Source organism: Oxyura jamaicensis, chromosome 26 (genome assembly GCF_011077185.1).
Source record: "Oxyura jamaicensis isolate SHBP4307 breed ruddy duck chromosome 26, BPBGC_Ojam_1.0, whole genome shotgun sequence".
NCBI lineage: Eukaryota > Metazoa > Chordata > Aves > Anseriformes > Anatidae > Oxyura > Oxyura jamaicensis.
Window position 1 is genome coordinate 5496465 of NC_048918.1, and position 17849 is coordinate 5514313.

General features: G+C 43.1%; 1 protein-coding gene across 1 annotated transcript in view; it reads left to right on the forward strand.

The window, feature by feature from the left end:
• Nucleotides 1-17849, forward strand: part of RAP1A (RAP1A, member of RAS oncogene family) — a 45694-nt gene that overhangs the window by 19021 nt on the left and 8824 nt on the right. Inside the window, exons 2-6 of the mRNA XM_035347066.1 lie at nucleotides 4666-4735; nucleotides 8679-8762; nucleotides 12344-12412; nucleotides 14019-14075; nucleotides 14848-14988. Coding sequence (XP_035202957.1) covers nucleotides 8706-8762; nucleotides 12344-12412; nucleotides 14019-14075; nucleotides 14848-14988 — 324 coding nt within the window. The 5' untranslated portion in view covers nucleotides 4666-4735; nucleotides 8679-8705. The remainder of the gene's footprint in view (nucleotides 1-4665; nucleotides 4736-8678; nucleotides 8763-12343; nucleotides 12413-14018; nucleotides 14076-14847; nucleotides 14989-17849) is intronic.

A 17849-nucleotide genomic window follows, 5' to 3' on the forward strand; every position in this document is an offset into this window, starting at 1 on the left:
CGGGACTTCAGATTTTAAGAATGGATGTGTGCAAGATTGGAAGGTTGGTCTCCTACCTTCTCCAGTTAAATACTTCACGTAGTATCTTGGAGCAGTGTAGTTTTCTCTTCAGTTCTTCAAATACCTGTTTGTTCATTTGGCTTGTCATTAGCTGAATTCTTGGCACATGCTTCTGTCCATGAGCTGTTGGTTGTTTTTTTTTTTGCTTTGTTTTACTGTCAAACCCAAACCAAAGTATGTCTTTTTAGCGTTAAATTACTGAATTGTGAGTGCCTCTCACTTGGGCAAGGTATGTAATTAAGGTGTTGCTGCCTTCTCTTGTGTAAGTTTATGAATTCTTGGTGAAAGTTCTCTTTCAGAAATATCATAATATTGAAACACTTTTCCACTTTTCACTATTAACAGTGAATTCAATTTATACTTTTATTTTATACTGGCTCAGGATAAGCTTCAATTCCCAATTCTTACTGTAGGGAATCACATCTCCTCTACGGCTTTTTCAGCTCCTGGGTGTGCTCATACTTCCACGGAGGAGTACGTGGGTCCGAGTGTCCAGAATGCCCTGTTCTCTAGTGGTGAAGTTACCAAAGTATAGACAGTTTAGTTTGGCAATGGAAGCTCATCCCTGGAACTGAAATGTATTCCTTGTTTTTAACAGAAATCTTAGGCTTTGGCCTGAGTTAAATTTGGGAGAACAAAAGCTTGTAAAGCTAAAGGGGCTGAATGTGTGCAGCCATTGTATGGTGACTCGTACAGCACGGTGACACGTACAGCTAGCTGCATGCTTGTTACGCTGATGTATATTTGATTTGATGCTGAAAGCAGTCAGTGGAAATGGTAATCATTTACTGTTAAATTCATGAAACTGAGAGTGGGGTTTTTGTTGTAATATATAAGATTATTACCTGTTACCTCCTGTTAGATATTAACACTAAATAATCCATGTTTACCTGGGTGTTGGATGCTGCAATAATGAGCAATAAAGTCAAGTCAGACTGTGTGAATGGAAGTTTGTCAAACTGTGCATGAAAATCACATTGAAGCCCTGCTTTCTGCTTGGTCTTGTATTTTTTTCCCCTCTCATTTTTCTGATGTTGACAGCGTCAGGGCAGGCGGGGGAGGTTTTCAGTGCACCTTAAAGGCAGGGAGATTGACTGCCTTGGTGCAGTGACTTGGCAAGTGCATCCATGGCAGCAATTTCTGATGTTGTAAGTAAATTCTGTGCTAAGGAGCAGGGTAAGTCTATGGTAGTGTTTTTTTGGGGAGAGCCCTCTGCTAATTAATTGTGTGATTTGCAGGCACCCTTTCATTTGTGATCCACCATCCCTCATCCCATGTTTCCGTAGCTTACGTGCCACCATTGCATAATTGTTGACAGCTTTGATTAATATTAGGGAAGTATTTAATGTACTTTCGACTTGATTGAGTAATTTAATATCCAAGAACACGGTGTGTAACAGATTCCTGCTGGAAGCAGGTGGTGAATGGAGCCGTCAGGCGGCCGGGAGCTGCCCTGGCTCTGGTGCCACTGCCTCCTGTGCCTGGGTGGTGGCGGCAAGGAGGGGATCTGCTGGATTTGGTGTCACTTTGGTCACTTTGAGTCTTCCATTTGTGATGGGTTTGACTTTGTTTTGCAAACGTGGCTGTGGTTAAAGAAGGGATTTTGGAGTATTGAGTAATGTTTAGGAGACATTTAAAAAAAAAAAAAACACTAAAAAACCTCAGCTTTTCATGGCGTAGTTTGTAGTAATTTAAAAAAATGGCATGAAGATCACTTACAAGTTCAAAATTAAACAGGTTTGTTTATAGTAGCCGTGATTCAGCACTGAGCTGCCAGAGTAAAAATAACTACCCGTGGCTGCAGTACCGGGAACCTGCCCCGCTCCAGCATGGTGGTGACAGCCGGGCTGCAGGGCGGCAACCATCCTGCAGCTATGGGTGTGCTTCCATCCCCGTAACACGCTGACAGCACGCTTCCCCCTGAGGACGTCAGGCACCTTGGTTTCCGTGTGTGCAGGCTGGACCGCTGGCAGGGCAGAGGTGAGGAAGGTGAGCGAGCTGGGTCAGTGGAGGAGGTCGCTGTCCCTGTGCCCGCACCTTGGCCACACCACTGGGAATCTCTCCTGGGAATGGAGCAAAACACCGAACGGCCAGGGGCGCGTCCTGCTGCTGAGCTGCACGTGGAGAGGCCATTTCGTTGTGTCTCTAGGAACTGATGCCTCTGCCTGTGGTTTTGTCTGTGCTTGTTCAGTGCCTCGCTTTTCTCTGTTCCTTCTCTCTTCCTCCCCCCCCCCCTTTTTTTAACCTAGGGCTGTGTGTTGCTGATCTCAAGTGCAAATGCTGTCTGCGTTCTTGATTTGTCATCTGTCTTCAGTCCCGTAGCTGAGCCTGTGTCAACACTTCAATGAAATTCCCTATTTTCAGGTGTCTGTAAATTGGATCTGAGTTAATGCTTGCAGCAAGAGCTGCCTGAGCAAACTGCTTGGCTGTAGACTTGCTTCCTATTGTATTTGAAAGAGTATTTAAGAAGGATTTTGAAAACTTCATTATCTGTTTCTAAAGCATTTTGATTTCTATGGTTTCAAGGTGGCACTTGCCCATGGCTCTACAGTTTTGGATGCGGAGCTGCTAAAATATTTTGAAAAAATACAAATTACTAGGCTTTCGTTTAAGCTTCCTATGATTTTAGCATTGAAGGGGGGAACAAGCAGTTCTTTTATCCCTTGCAAGCTTTCAGAAATGCTCTGAGGGAGAGCCAGCAGCCATGTGAAGCCAGGCCACCTCCTCTGGGGTTTAAGGACCGGGGACGCGTTTCTGTGGCCTGGCTCGCCACGTGGTGCCGATGGGCTGTGTCTGCCCGGCCCTTAGCGGTATCGCTGAGTTCAGCCCTACAGAGCGGAGGAGCGTGATACCGCGCGTGCTGCAGCCTCATGAAACACGTGGATGAGGGGGGATGGCACTTCTGTTGGCATGCTGTGGTGCGCGGGGGCACTGGGCCTCATCCGGCTCTGGAGGACCAGTGGGTGCCACGTCCCCCACCTCGGTGCACCTCTGCACTCTGCCACCGGCCATTTTCTTTCTCCCTGCTCACAGATGCTCCTCAGGCAGCGTCCCGGGGTGCCACCAGCGCTGACCCTGTTTCATCCCACCACGGGCTGGGGCTGTGCAGGTGCTGGGGAGGAAGCGGAGGTGTGGGATCCGTTTCGGAGGCCCCCGATAGCATCAGTGCCTGGTGCCTGGCTTCCTGTGCCGCGGCCGGGGAGCGGCTGGGCCTGCCAGCAGCACATGGCCCTGCGGGCACCGCGTCAGCGGCGGAAGAGAGAAACATGGCTCTGTAAAATAACTGCTTTGTAGGGGATGCAACAGTCGTTGGTTTCACCGTGGCAGTCGGGGTGCGGTTAAGAGGCAGTTGCTCCCCTTCAAGATTGCTCAGGGTAGCTGAGCTGCTAGAGTCTGCTTTTCCTGCGTTCTTGGTACAGTAAATTTTTGTCTCTTAAAATGCATTGCAAAATTGGTACAGCCTCAAACGGATTTAGGCTGACTTGAGCTTGTCTTGGAAGTGAAGTTGTGCAGGTTTTGTGCAGAGCGTATTGGGAAGAAAAAGCCCATCAGAACCCTGGGGATGAAACTCAGACAGCGTGCATCTCTTCTGCAGTTGTCTTTTTGTTTGGGATAAAACAAAGTGCAGGAGAGGAATACTGAGCTGCTGTTGGCTTTTAATGGGAATCGGTCATTGAACTGTTCTTTGAAATTCCCATCCCTCGGGCAGTTGAACAATGAATGAACAGAAGCAGAGGGAGGATGACACAGACATATATTTGTGGGGGAGATCCATGGTATCGAGGTAGAAGACAGTGCTAGGGAAACAGTAAAAAAGTGCGAGATTGGAAACATGCGTGAGCGTCCTGTAAATGTAAATGTAGTTGTCAAATTACAGGTTCAGGGATTGTGGACAGAAGCGGCAACAGCACAAAGCCAATAAAAATTGATGTAAGGCAAACAGACAAGCTTTTTAGATACTGATTTTTTAAAAAACAACAGTGCATAGAAGAGAGAAGTACTTTTCCCTTGGATTGGCAACTTTTTCCTACTGTGTCTGCAGACTATTTCATTGCTGTCAGATCTGGTAGCCAAACATCAGGAGCTCGAAATTTTCATTAAAAAAATGATATTCCATGATATTAACCCATGCTCTTGAATGAAATCTGAGGCCGAGGAGGCGGCAGTGCGTTGAGCAGCTGGAGCTGCTGGCACCCTGTATTGAGCACAAGTGTCAACTTTGCTGTTGTGAGCTTGATCTTTGCTTTCTAACTGAATACATTCAATTTTGTCTCCTTCCCACGGTTTAGCTGCAAGTCCATTTTGTAAAGCATTTTTTAATGATGTTATCAAGCAGAAATTTGGTTTTGCCATTGGTTTTCTCCTGACTCCCCAACGTTTCACTTACCAGAAGCAGGGTTAAATTGCATGGGAGGCTTTTTTTTAAGGGAATTTGATTCTAGAGTTCAGAAATTGTTTAGAGCTCCCTTGATTAAAGTAAAGAACAGATTTTATAACAGGTATATTTTGCTTTCAAACTGTGAAGAGTGGATTTAAGAGTGCTTACATATACTATCATATGAAAAATGTGTTCTGAGGAATTAATTCTTTTTTTTTTTTTTTCAGTCCCTTGCAGGGAGCCTGGAAAAAACTTCAGTAGTGCTGTTAACACTGATGAGAGATCTTTTATGCCAAGGTATGAGTATTTCATGTTCTCATTTGAGAATTGATAAATGTATAATGCATCATTTGAAGTAAAGTTAAAAGTTGTCTGAACCTTGTTTCTTGTAGTGGAGAAAAGCAACTCTGAAGTTGTGTGCTCTGTCTTTCTTGATGCTATTTGCTGTTGTACAAAATACAAACATATAATAAAAGTCCACAGTTTTTCTTTCCAAGGCTGAGCCAAGAATGTGTCTACTTTAATTTCTTTTGTTGTTGTTGTTCATTTAAGTCTTTTGTTATCGTCTCACTGGGGATTGTATCATCAGTTATGCCCAACGTTTCATGAAGTTATGCAAAACCATCAAGCCACGTGCCTTTACCACTGTCTTCCTCCTTCTGAGCAGTGTATCTACCTCACACAACTCCTGTCCCTATCAGTGTTCAGAGAAGAAAGGAGCAAGCAGTAATACAGGCTGTCGCCTTTGGGTGTGTGAACTCAGACATCCGCATCACACAAGGTGCACATCACATTTTGGGTTAGTGCAAGGTTCTTGCAGCCAGCCTTTTCCAGGGTTGTGTTTGCATTTATTCTTTGCTTGCATTTCTCTCCCCAACCACCCATTTTTTTTTGCAAGGTCCCTTCCAATCCCTAACATTCTGTGAAATTACAGGCTTCTTGATGAGCTGGGGAGGCTTTTGTAGAAGGAGCAGCTAATTTTTCATTTGGGTTGTGAACGAGACTGAACCTGGCACATGTTACCACACAATTCTCTTGCAGTAGGATTATTTCATCAGTGCTCAAAGCATCTGACCAGCTGCAGATAAATGGCCCTAGGGAGTTGTTTCTCTTGGATATGTAGACATTTAGAGGTGCGTATGGCTAGTTGTTCTCGTGCTGGACATCATGTGGAGGTTACCCAGGCCAGGTATTTTGGGCAAGCTGCTGGAGATCTTTGCCTTTCCTTCAGGAGCGGGCAGATACTGGCAGCTTGGGCACTCTCATGGCAGTACAAAGAGGTGCTCCTGTTAAACAAGGAAGAGATTAATCCTGAGGTGTCAGGTGCTTTGCAGTGTGGAAGCAAAGTTTGTTCATTATTGTAGCTGCAATCTGGACCCTACTGATTTATTACTGCTGTATTTTAAAGTGGCTGCTCAGGTGCTCAGCTGCCTGGTCTGGTGCTGAGGGCAGAGCGAGCCTGCTGCTCAGAGCAGTGCCAGGGCATTTAACATGAAATTTGTTCTTTGCCCCACGCCTGTCCTGCTGTACCTCAGTGGCTGTGTGTGAGGGAGGAAGGGGAGCACAAGCAAGATGTCACGCTTAGTTTTTGCTTTCTTTTTGCACCTTGGCCCTCAGAACTAATGAGACCAGTTTCGCAACATGTGAAACAACAAAGTTATTTTTTATACCTCTTAGTGATCATAGGCTTTTCTGAAATCAAAGAACACCCGTAATTTTACGCTATTTTGAAATGCTGCTGTTGCTTCACAGCATGCTCCTCTACTACACAGAGCTCAGGGTGGAAATGAATGCTACTGTGTCTTGCTGTATTTAGGTGGGCATAAACAGTTTGCCAAACGAGAAGTTGGCTAGGATGTGGCATAGTAATTTCTGGAGCACTCCATTCATGTTGTATAAACAGATAACATTAACATACTTGTGAAAGAGCTACAAGATAATTAAGGCGTGTGGAGTTTACAGTAATAAGGCTCATGCGTTTCAGGATCTTGGTTTCCTGTTGCATCTGAAAAAAAAATCAGCAAATATTGCAGAGAAGAAATGAGAAGTTAGTCTTGTGCTACTCCCAGCTGAAAGTTTCCCACAAGTATTTTTACTATAAATAAGAAGTGAAAGAGTTCACAGCTAAATTTAACCCTTAGATTGATTTACTTTTAGGGGCTTTCTTGGGTGGAGCAGACTGTGGAACCATAGAAGACGAAGATAGACTAGATCAATAGATGCATTTACACTTTATGAAAAATTCATTCCCTTTTAATTTCTAAGGATTGTCAAAGGAAAAAGCATTGCTAAATGGAATTCCCCTCTCTTTCCCAACCAAAATCATGACCTTAGAAAAGAAAAGGAAGTGAATGTTACTTCTCAGGGAAACTTTCAAGCAGAAGAGCTTGCAGCTGACAGTATCGTAACCAAAAATGTTGTCAGTGTACTACAGTGCATAGACATGGCTTGCTCTGTTTTTAGACATTTGAAGTTAGCATTCTGGAAAATCCCCTTCAGTTTGACTTAGCTTCACAATTTCTATGAAGTTAAGCACCCAAAGCTCATAGCGGCTTCCAGGGTTGAAGGAAAACAGCCCCGAGGTGCCTAAAAGTATGAGCTGCTGCTGCTGACTTTTGCTTTATTCTCCCTCTAATGTCTGGGAGAGGGAAAAGCAGCTTGGCTATGTGAGAGCCTCAGCACAGGCAGGCGAGCCCCCTACCCCTGTTCTTCTGATGTAAAAGTGAGCTTAAAGCTGTGTTAAACTGGCCACAGGATTTGGGTGCCTCTTCCTCTGCAACTGCACATGGGCTTTATTTATTAATCTTTTAACCCGTGTGTGTCCCATTTAGACCACAGGACGTAGTGTGGTTGAGGGGTGAGGGTTGGGGGCAGGGTGCTGGGGGCAGGTCTCCGATATCACGGCCGTGTGCCCCTGCTGCTGCACGGGGCTGTGGCCGTGCTGGTGGGATGTGCCTGGGGAGCTTGTGGCAGGTGGCCCTTGGGAGTTTGAATAGCAGGAAAAAAAATAAATAAATCCCAATTTAACGGTTATATAAACCACGACAGAGGTTGTCAGGTAGCTGTCTGCCATGGCAAAGAGGCAGCAGCAGGGCTAAAGATGCGATCCCTCTTCTTCGCGGATGGTTGTTAATGGTAGCCAGCAAGGTGATGCAGCTCTGCAGGGAACTACGAGGAACACATCTTTATTTTTAAACAAGTTCTCAGATGTAACCAGCGAACCAATAAATCCTGGGCAACGTTAGTTTGAAATGCCTTTGAGAAATGAAACTTCCCCAGCCTCATAGCGTTCGTGTTTCTGAATCCTTACTTGGGAAGAAAGCGCTATCTCGCTGGGAAGGAGCAGAGGATGATTCGCGGCTGAGGTCATTGTTTGCCTCAGCGCCCTTGATAGGGACAGCCCAGCCTGGCTTGTAATGTAAACAGAGTGTAAAATGTTTATCGCCAGCTTTGTCACTTGCCTTATTTGTCAGGGAATCGCGATGAGAATGAGAAGTTTTGTGGTGCTGCGCAGCGCGTTCGGGGAGCTGGAAGATTTCCTTAAAAAGGCACAGGCCTTGCTGGGCGAGCAGCGAGGCTCTGCCTTGGCAGCAGTGAGCTTGGGCTGACCTTTCCAGAGAGAAAATACTGACCTAAATCCTGCCCTGCTGCGGGAGAAATAAACCTCTCTGCTTACATCTTACTAACCTGATTTTCTTGTCTCGTACTCGCAGCTTTATGCTATAAAACGTTGAGAATGCAGAGGCAAGGTGGCATTCGCAGGGTGTGTGGCGGGGAGGGAGCTGTGTGTCCGGACACAGCTTGTGACCGTATTTATCCTCTTTGTTTCCAAACAGCAGAAGGTTGGCAGGTCCGGGTCTGTGCATCCCGAAACCTGGGAGGCAGTGAGTTCCAGGGCAAAGTTTGAAATCATTAAAATGCTTTATGACAAGGTCAAAGGAAGCATTGCGTTGGCTGGTTCACTGTAGAAGTATGGGGTTGCGTGTAGTCAGCACATTTGAATATTTGAACACGTTGGAGGGGGGGATCTGTAGTTTGGTCATTGTTCGGTTTGGTATAAGCTGGAGCTGTCAGCAATTCATGCAGAAAATAACACTCTTAGCTGTTCCTATAGAGATTTTTGTTCATAGCAGCATCTGGAGAGCAGGAGCATATGGCCACTTTCAGAAGACAGTGTTGTGAAGGTGTGTGTACAGGTACACTTGTGACCGTTTGCTTTTTCTTTTTTCCTACCTTTTAGATCGTCGGTATCTGAACAGACCACACCATGCGTGAGTACAAGCTAGTGGTCCTTGGTTCAGGAGGTGTGGGGAAGTCCGCCTTGGTGAGTCGCTTGGGAAGTGGTCCTGAAACCACTGCGTGAGCTTCCAGACTGGCCTGTCTCACTGCAGGCATTAGTCATTGAACGTACCAGGATGCTTGTACTACTTTTAATATGTGCAGTGACTTCCAGGTAGCCGTTGTTAGGCTGCTGAAGGATCTGTGTATGTGTGTCAATTTTTGGAGAAGAAACGAGTGATTCATCACTGTTAGAACAGTTAGCATTTCATGTTTGCTTTCTGCAGATGTGTAATACTGTAAATAACTGAATGTCCCTAAGTATGAAAAGCCTAGCCTAGGCTAGAGGAATGAATCAAGACTTGCCCCGAGTGGCTGTGGATTGGCGATGGCTGCAGCCGAGGAGCACGCCTTGAAGGTGGTTTGTTTTCCATCATGATGGAGCCTGAAGGAGCTGTCTGTCCTGAAACCCTGGGGCAGAATAGCAAGCTGCCTCCAGGCAGAGCAGAGGGACAAGCAGACTGATGACACTTTGCACTCCTTAAGTGCTTGTGTTGTTTCTAATAAGAGGTTTACATAGCAGAGTTGATAGTAAAGCATTGTAAGAGAGGTTTCTGTCACCCATTTATCACAAATCAGTCAAGCAGCTCGCCCCAACAAGAAAGGCAAAGAACTGGTCAAGTGTAAAGCTGTGTAAGACAAGGAAACACACCATGTTCCTTTTCACAGAGGGTGATAGCTGACCAGCCATTCATTTTGTAGATGGGTGCTTCTTTCACTGTTTTTTATTCTGCTGGTAGGGGCTGTTAATAGTCTTGTCAAATCACCTGCAGAATCTAGGTGAATGAGAGGAAAGATTGTTCAATTGTATATCACATTTGAGGTACTCTTTCAGAGATCCCTTCCTAATCTTTACAAGACGTAGGAGTAAAAATTTTTGATACACTCTGTTCTTCCACAGCAACTTAAGTGATCCACATTGCTTTGCCAATGAGCATTCTCCTTGATTATCTTGGTTTTGTTATGTAATATTGAAGGATTCGCTAGGTAAAATAGGGTGCTTCTGAATATGCCGTGCATAAAAACTATTCAGCATGTGATATACTTTGAATTTCCTTATCTCTGAGATAAAGTTCTGAGTCAGCATTCATCACTGGCCTTTTTAAAAGCTGAAATGTGAATACTTAATTTTTCTAAATACTTGCTATAGTATTTTGTTGTATTTTTTTCTCCAAATTCTCAAAGAGTTCTGGAGATTGTATTTTCCTTTATCATATATGATAAGTTTGTGTACTCCCACCCGTAGAGGTACAACATGGGTTAAATCACTGAGGACTCTAACTTTTGTACGTACGTACTGCTGGTGGGTTGGTTGTGAAAAGTCTGGTAAACCAAAGTTAAGTTCTAGGTGCTAAGTAAGCACATTGTAATTCATATGCAGTGTTGGTCCATTGTGGTTATGGCAGGACACAGTACGTGCCAATTAGTAGCTGAGGGAGAATCATATTTATCTTACAAGATGACCAACTTTATTGACAGGTATTGGCAAGGTGGGACTTAAAATAATACGGAGGTCACTTTAAAATTTCTTTCTTCAAACTGAATAAGCTAAATACCCAACAAAGAGCATGGTGTTTGTTTTCAATTCTGCACTGGGAGTGCAGATTACAATATGCTCTTGTTTCACTACGAATCCTCCTGTTTTAACTCCTGCGGGTTAAGTTAGTTTTATTTCTCAGCAGTGCTGCATTAGGGAATATGAAATAAGACACTGTGAGTTTTAGCAGAACGACAAAATGTCACGAGTGGTTTGTCACATTCTCTTGCTGAAGACTGGTTCACAAACAGGAAAAAAGTTCACAGGGTGCAGCTCTACAGCTCTGACCGACTTCAGTGTCCAAGTGTTAGCCTCCTAGCAAATAGCCATCTTCTTTGGACTCTGGTTAGTAACAGTGCTGAAAATCCTACAATACAATCTGTAATCTGAAATTCTTAGTTGCTATTATTGGTGTAACATTGTAAATCCACTAATAATGCTGTCTTACACAGTGGCTTTGATAAGTCCTGTTATCTGAAAGGTTTGGGGTGACAGGAAAATACTGGAGAAGCAAAAACTTTGATCCTTAGGTTCAGGCTTATTAATATGGGATTATTTAGTGAAACAGGATGGCTTTTGAATGAGGTAGTACTAGATTTTATTTAATTTTGTTATGTTAAAAGAAAGAGCGTAATAAGGAAATGCTCAGTTTTCAGCACACAGAGAGGCTTTCTGCATGCACCTGGTACGTGCCACTCTTTGAAAGTACTCGTGTGGCAAAAGTGAACCCTGTTGCAGAAAAATCTCAGCCTTTTGTCCAAGCAAAATACAGCTTCTTGAAACAGGTAGTGACTTGGCAGAATTTGTACTAAAGACTTGTGGAAAGCTCTGTTGGCAAAAGACAGTTGCTGTGTTTGTTGATATTTAAAGAGATAAAATTAAGTGCTGTGATCTTGGCACTTAGTTTTACCAACATCAGACAAACCTTTGGACCCACCCATGCTGCACCCCAGGTGAGTGCAGACACTGTAGGTGAGAGCACAGCGCTGCGCCTGGCCAGAGATGGGAAGAGCCTGGGGCTCTGCAAGCATGGCTCGCTGAGCTGAGCCAGGGAGTGCTTGGAGCAGCAGTCCTTGCATGGGAATAAATTGCAAAGAACTAACACTGTCAGTAGTGTTATAAGCTATTCCAGCATTTACCAAACGGTACTAGTACAGATCTGTCTGGTTGCACCTGGGTGTTGCTGATTCCCAGCACTGCACCGGAGGAGGACAGACGACTGTTTAGGTGCAGGGAACATGCAGGGTTGCAAGTAAGAGGAGACACCAAAGAGAAAAGTGCTCTATTTATGAAGAGAAGGTACCAAAAAGGAAAAGAAAGCTGTGTCTTCCAGAGGACAAGTGAAACCACAGACCAGCAGGAGCCAAAGTATGCCACGTACAGAGCTTGAGTGTCCAGAGATGGGGTGCATCCAAATGACAGCTTGGTGGGAAATGTTCAGAGTAGATTCACTTGGAATAATTATATAGGAGAAGAAAGATTTCCTCTTTGAACTGAATGATGTCTCCTTCTTTAACGATTTAATACAGAGTATCTGGAGACTCTCCAGTTTTAGCTTGCTACTCTGAAATATGTCTGTGCTCTGCGTGTAATCCAGAGTAGTTCCACTGTAACTCTAACACAATTGAAATCTGCATTTTCCACAGCACACATATTGCCAGTTCCTCTGATCAAATTTCACATCTTCCATATTTGGTGCTTTTTTTTATTCTTCTGAAGTCACAGACACTAAAATAAAGGCATTTTAGAGAACGCCTTTATTTTTGAGATGCCTTCATATTTTATGAAGAAATAAGCAAACAATTTGTCTCGCATAGTTTTGAAATGTGCTTGAGTAGTGGCTCCTAAAACAACAGAAACTACGTGGATTTCTTTTTAAATAATTGAAAATGTGTGTATTTTTCTCTTCTCCCCACTTGAAGTTTATCAGCAGTGTTGAGTGTTTTTTCTGCTATTACTTGTTCAGAAAGTGTTTCTTGGTTAAGTGTTACTGTCACAGTTACTTAACTTTTTTTTTCCTCTCTCCTCAGACTGTGCAGTTCGTTCAGGGAATTTTTGTTGAAAAATATGACCCAACAATAGAGGATTCATACAGAAAGGTAAAATAACATCATTTCTATTTCTTTCAAGTCTCATGGAACTTGCTTCTTTTTAATAATGCAACGAAAGCTTATCAGAATGAGCAAATGAGCAAGGTTTTTTGTGACAATGTTACGGATGCATAAAAGCACAGCAAGAAACGATGCATAGAAAAGCATCAGTCGAGGAAGTGCTTTCATGTAGATAGTTTCTTTTGGCTCTGCAGAGTATTTTACTAGCTTGGGGCCTGTGAATGCAACCAGACAAATTGTGTCAGCTACTATAAAGCTGAATTATCAGGAAATGACAAATGTTGCTGTTAATTTGACTGTTCTATTTAATAGGAGGATTAAAGCTCTATTACTTCATATAACTTGGAGCTTTCACTTGAAATCTCTGACAACTTCAGTTGAGGCTTCAGCTTTCTGCTCTTGGACTGTTTCTTTGAAAGAAGTTAGAGCACCTGACCAGAGATCTCTCTGTGTATTTTCCCAAGCCATCCCTGACTTTTTAGCTCCTATATGGGGTCCGAGCTGTGGCACTTGGCAGCCTGGCATACTGCTTATCCCGGTGCCAGTGCTGCCGATTGGTGCCTGGGCAACGTATTAAAGGACCAAAGACAGTTACTCTTCTCTCTTTGCTGTAATTTGATGAACTATTATTATTATTTCAAAGCATATCAATATTTGTTGCTAACATGCGATCTGAAAAAGTTAGCATAGAGGATATATATACACACACCATTTATCACAGTAGGTTGTGTTACTGTAGCACAGCAATTGCGTTTTGTTGCTTTCTCCTAGGAATGATTGTTAGACCATTTAGTTTAAATACGTTCTGCTTGGTTTAAAGGCACATAAAAATTCTTCACAGCTGTTTTGGATGCAGGCTTGTAATTGCTGAGCAGAAATACTTGTCAGGATCCCTGACTCTGATGTTACACAGCTCTATCAACAGAGCTGCTTTCTTCTTGGGATTGATGTCAAGTAACCCATTGTTTTGGAGACTAGCATAATTGTTGCCATAATTAAAGACACCAAACAGAAAACAAAAACTTGTAGCATTTGTGCCTGTGATAATTAAATGTAAATTCTGTTACGAGTTCTGCTGTTAAATTTATTCATCTTTCCTGGAATTGCCCTTAGTGGATCTGAGACGGTTCTTAGCTTGCCAAAGATTTGTTAAGCCTTAGTGTGACATTTATTAAATACTGTGTTTTTTCTTTTCTTCCTCACACCCTCCTCAACAGGAAAAAAACAAAAAACAAAAAACAAAAACAAACAAACAAAAAGTTTAAGGTCCTTTTGATTTGTAGGAGTGGATTTTGTCTGACTTGAGAGGCTCATTGTAAATATCTCAACTTATTTAGGCCTTTATAATCAACAGAGTCCTGGATCACTAGTGAGCTGCCCCAAATGCCAACTTAAGGTGTAATTAATCTTCTAGTAGCAGAGCCTCTCTTAGTGTTGGGAAAGAGCAGGTGGCTGGCTCACTTACAGAGGTCTTTGCTGCAGAAGTAAAAAATAAATAAATAAATAAATAAATAAAATTAAGGGGAGATTCCCCTTGCCCTAATTTCAGAGGTTTTAGTTTTAACTGTATTTGTCTCTTCCCTTTTTTACACAGCAAGTGGAAGTAGACTGTCAACAGTGTATGCTTGAAATCCTCGATACAGCAGGGACAGTAAGTATGATTTCTTTTTGTAATTGGTGCAGAGTTTCTTTCTTAAGAACAAAACAAGACGATAAGTGTAGATCTTATTATAATAATCCTGCCCAAGGAAGAAGCAATAGATCAGCCACAACAATTAAAATCGAACAGTTCTGTTTAATAACCCAAAAGCAGCTTGCCGTATCAACATACTGATTCAGGATAAGTGTGTGTGTTAACTTTGCAAGTGGCCAGAAAACAGCCAAAAAAGTTCTTAAGCAGCAGGCTCTTAAGAGCACTGCCCTCCCACGCAGCCGTGCTCGTGACAAACTGTCGCACCGTGCGTGACACGTGGGCCTGTCTGTGCAGTTAGAGAAGTTGAAGTGATAGCCCAGATCTGTCATCTGGGGAACTGGTCTGATAGCAGGCTCATGCTCAACACTGTATCAGAAAATAAATGGAAGATCAGTACAGAATACGTCGACCAAATGCTAATGGCTTGTGTAATGGTTGGGGGCATACACCAGTATACCTGTGGATGTGTGTTTATTGTTTTTGTTGCACCTTTTCCTGGCTTTGGAAGCCTTGTTCTCCTTATAAGGGGAGGGAAAAAAGCAAAGAGAAAGAGATGTGTTAATGCTTTTATTAGATTTTCATGCTGCAGTGGATCTTTGTGAGGGGTAAATGTGTAAATATGACCCGTGCTGTACTACATTCTTGTCTCTATCACAATATAATTATTCCTTTTTAAATGTTCTTTAGTGTCATTCACTACCTAATTACTTTTTAAAATATTTGATTACAGGAGCAATTTACAGCAATGAGGGATCTCTATATGAAGAATGGTCAAGGGTTTGCACTAGTATATTCAATAACAGCACAGTCCACGTTTAACGACTTACAGGACCTGCGGGAACAGATTTTACGGGTTAAGGACACTGAAGATGTAAGTCAAATATATTTTTTTAAAATTTGAAAATGATTAAAATGTTTTTTGGAACTCAGCATACAGGAATTTTTATGTGAGTAAATTTCTGTCTAGGAATATTCTTTGCTGTATAGCAAAGTTTTGTGTTGAAATGTATTTCCTTAGCATTGTTTGTTATTTTCAGTGTTACGTTTCAAGTTTACTGGAAAGCTGACAGTCTTGATGGGAAGTGATAGAAAAATGGTGGGAGTTGATTGAAGAAAACATTTTCTTTCCCTTTCATTTTATTTCTTTTCCAGTATTTGTGTTTTCCTCACATTATGCTTCAGCAGTACTTTATTTCCCTCAAAGTTATGGAAAAATTATATCCGAGCTAGCCAGTAATGATATTCTTAATAGATCTCCAGCTGTCTTGCCATGGAGACTAATGTTGTTTTTCCCAGATTTGAGAGGCAGAAATTGAAGTACAGAGAAATGTGGCGAGTCCTCAGGGTCAGCTGCCGAGCCTCAAGCCCCAGGCTGTGGCGGGGCTGAGCTGTGCCCCCCCGTGCCTACCAGAGCAGTCCGAGTTGATGATCTTGAACTGTAAATAGAAAGGACGTGTTCAACTTATTGACCGGACTCCTGCCCTGTAATTTAAGTGTCACTAGGATTAATAGCCTTTTTTATTTTTAATTTTTTGAAAGTAGCTGAAAACGTTCCTTTGACTTTGCTCTCGTGTCACTGTGTGAGCGGGCAGTGTGGGACAGGACAGCAGGAGCTCGGGCTGCCCCGGCGAGCAGGGCAATGCTGCGCCCTGCAGGGCTCCCTCCCTGGGCTGGGGAGCCCTTGGTCGAGGGGCACAGAGCAGATTCCCTTGTGGTATCTGTGCCCATTTGGTTTGCCCTTGGTCATCTCTGTTTCATTTAAACCCATGCTCTGTGAGGACCAGCAGTGCTGCAAGGTGTCTCATGGGACCATCAGATTGCACCTTGCTCAGGTTCGTTCCTGATGGGAGTGTAAAGCAGAGCAGAGGGAGAGGGGCTTTTCATCCTCTTCTTAGCTTCAAGAGAAATCCTGTGTGTGAGTTTGTCTCTGTAGAGAGGGGAGAGAGTGCTCAGAACTCTTACTGAGCTTGTAATTGTTGTGTTTAAAGCCCTTTTTCAAATGAGAAAAAAAAAATGTTAAGATAGATGGTGCACGCAGTCCTTTTTATGGCAGAAGAGAATCATTTACCGTGTTCCCAGCCCAGGTGCTGACCGCTATAGCTGGAACTTCTTCGTGGACTTTGAATTTCTAGATGTGTGGTGTAGCAGACCACACAGACCTCGAGAGGACACTGAAAATAAATGTTGTTCCTGACAGCTGGGAGTGCATTCAGGGGTTTGAATACTGATGTGATGGCTTTCAGCGGGCAAGGATCATTCATGTGGCTCTTGCAATGGGGACTGAATCCAGGAACAGCCTTGAGTCCACTGTCCATTGCGTGCAACTCACGTGCAGTGGTCACACACGGGGCCAGGACACATTTATCCGTGTGAGTTGGGTTTACATCGCCCCGCAGGGTAGTGCGGTTTGAACAAGGCGACGCTCCTGTGCTTGGAGGGGGCAGGCAGTCCCCTCGCGTTTCTTCTTCCTCCTGTGTCCTCCCTGTTCCTTATCCTGACTACTTCATTTGAATGGCTTTGGAGCCCTCCTTTGCTTAACTGCAAGAGCATTTATGAATTTTGTGTTGGGGGATGTTACTTGTTGAATCCAAGGCTGAGAACCTTCTGAACTGTTAAGCTAAGTCAAAAAAAAAAAAGTGCTCCTTCCTGTATTTAGTTTCAGAATGTCTTTTAAAATCCCAGTAGTTAAACCATGAAGCTATGTCCAACGAAGCTTAAATTCCAGCCTCCTACATGACATAGGAAACGGTCAAGCAAGTTCTTCTTCCAACTCCATTTTCTGCTCTGGGTTAAGTAACCGCTACCTTTTGAAATAACCATACAGAGTTGCATGTCTTTCAAACCTACACTGTTTAACTGAGTATCACTTCTTTCCTATTATTTCACATTCTGATTTCCCCTTTGTTTTTCCTCATGTTCACCATGTTTCATCATGTTCAAAACACATTTTAATGTTTGGAATTCTATTAAATATGTAGAAAACTGTAAGGAATGGATTGGACTAGTATAGTTGTAAATATCCTGTTACTCTCTGTGAAATACCCTTGTTTGGGGGATTGCCTCATCTCTTCTGCAACTTCAGCTTTTTGATGTCATCAGTAAAACTTGCTTCTCAAAAATAAAACTACAGTCATTTTTTAATCAGCATGGCTGTGAGTTTTAAATACAAAAATTAATTTTGTCTAGGTGAATCTGGGAGACACTACAAATATTAACGTTGAAGTAGATTAGAAAATGTGCAGAGCATTGTAAATTATCAAAGGAAGTGGATTGTGATTTATTTTCCAGCTGGAAAGTACTCATTTTCTGCTCAAAGAATTAAATGCTTCAGGAAATAGAACAGGGTACACACCCATTATCAGCAGTTCTTTTGGTTGCTGGTTCTTTTTTTTCTGCTTTTACATAGCATGAGGGAAACAGGATGCTGCGGCCGCCGGGTGCGTGTGAAGCACCGCAGGAGGGACTGCAGATCTCGCTACAATCTCAGCTCTTGAGCTCTGGCTCCATTGTCCCCCAAGGCCCGTGTGAGATGTAGGTTGTTGTTATTTGGGCTGTTTTTGGTGTTTGCCTGTTGAAGGTTGTTTCTACTTGCCATTTGTAACATCTTTTGGTGGGCTGCAGCCATGCTAGAGGCTGTAACTGAGAAACAGGTGTGAGAAAAATCTCAAATAATTTTCTTCAGACGGGATCTTCTGTGAAGCTTATTTTATTTGCTATTGCAATGGCGGGCAT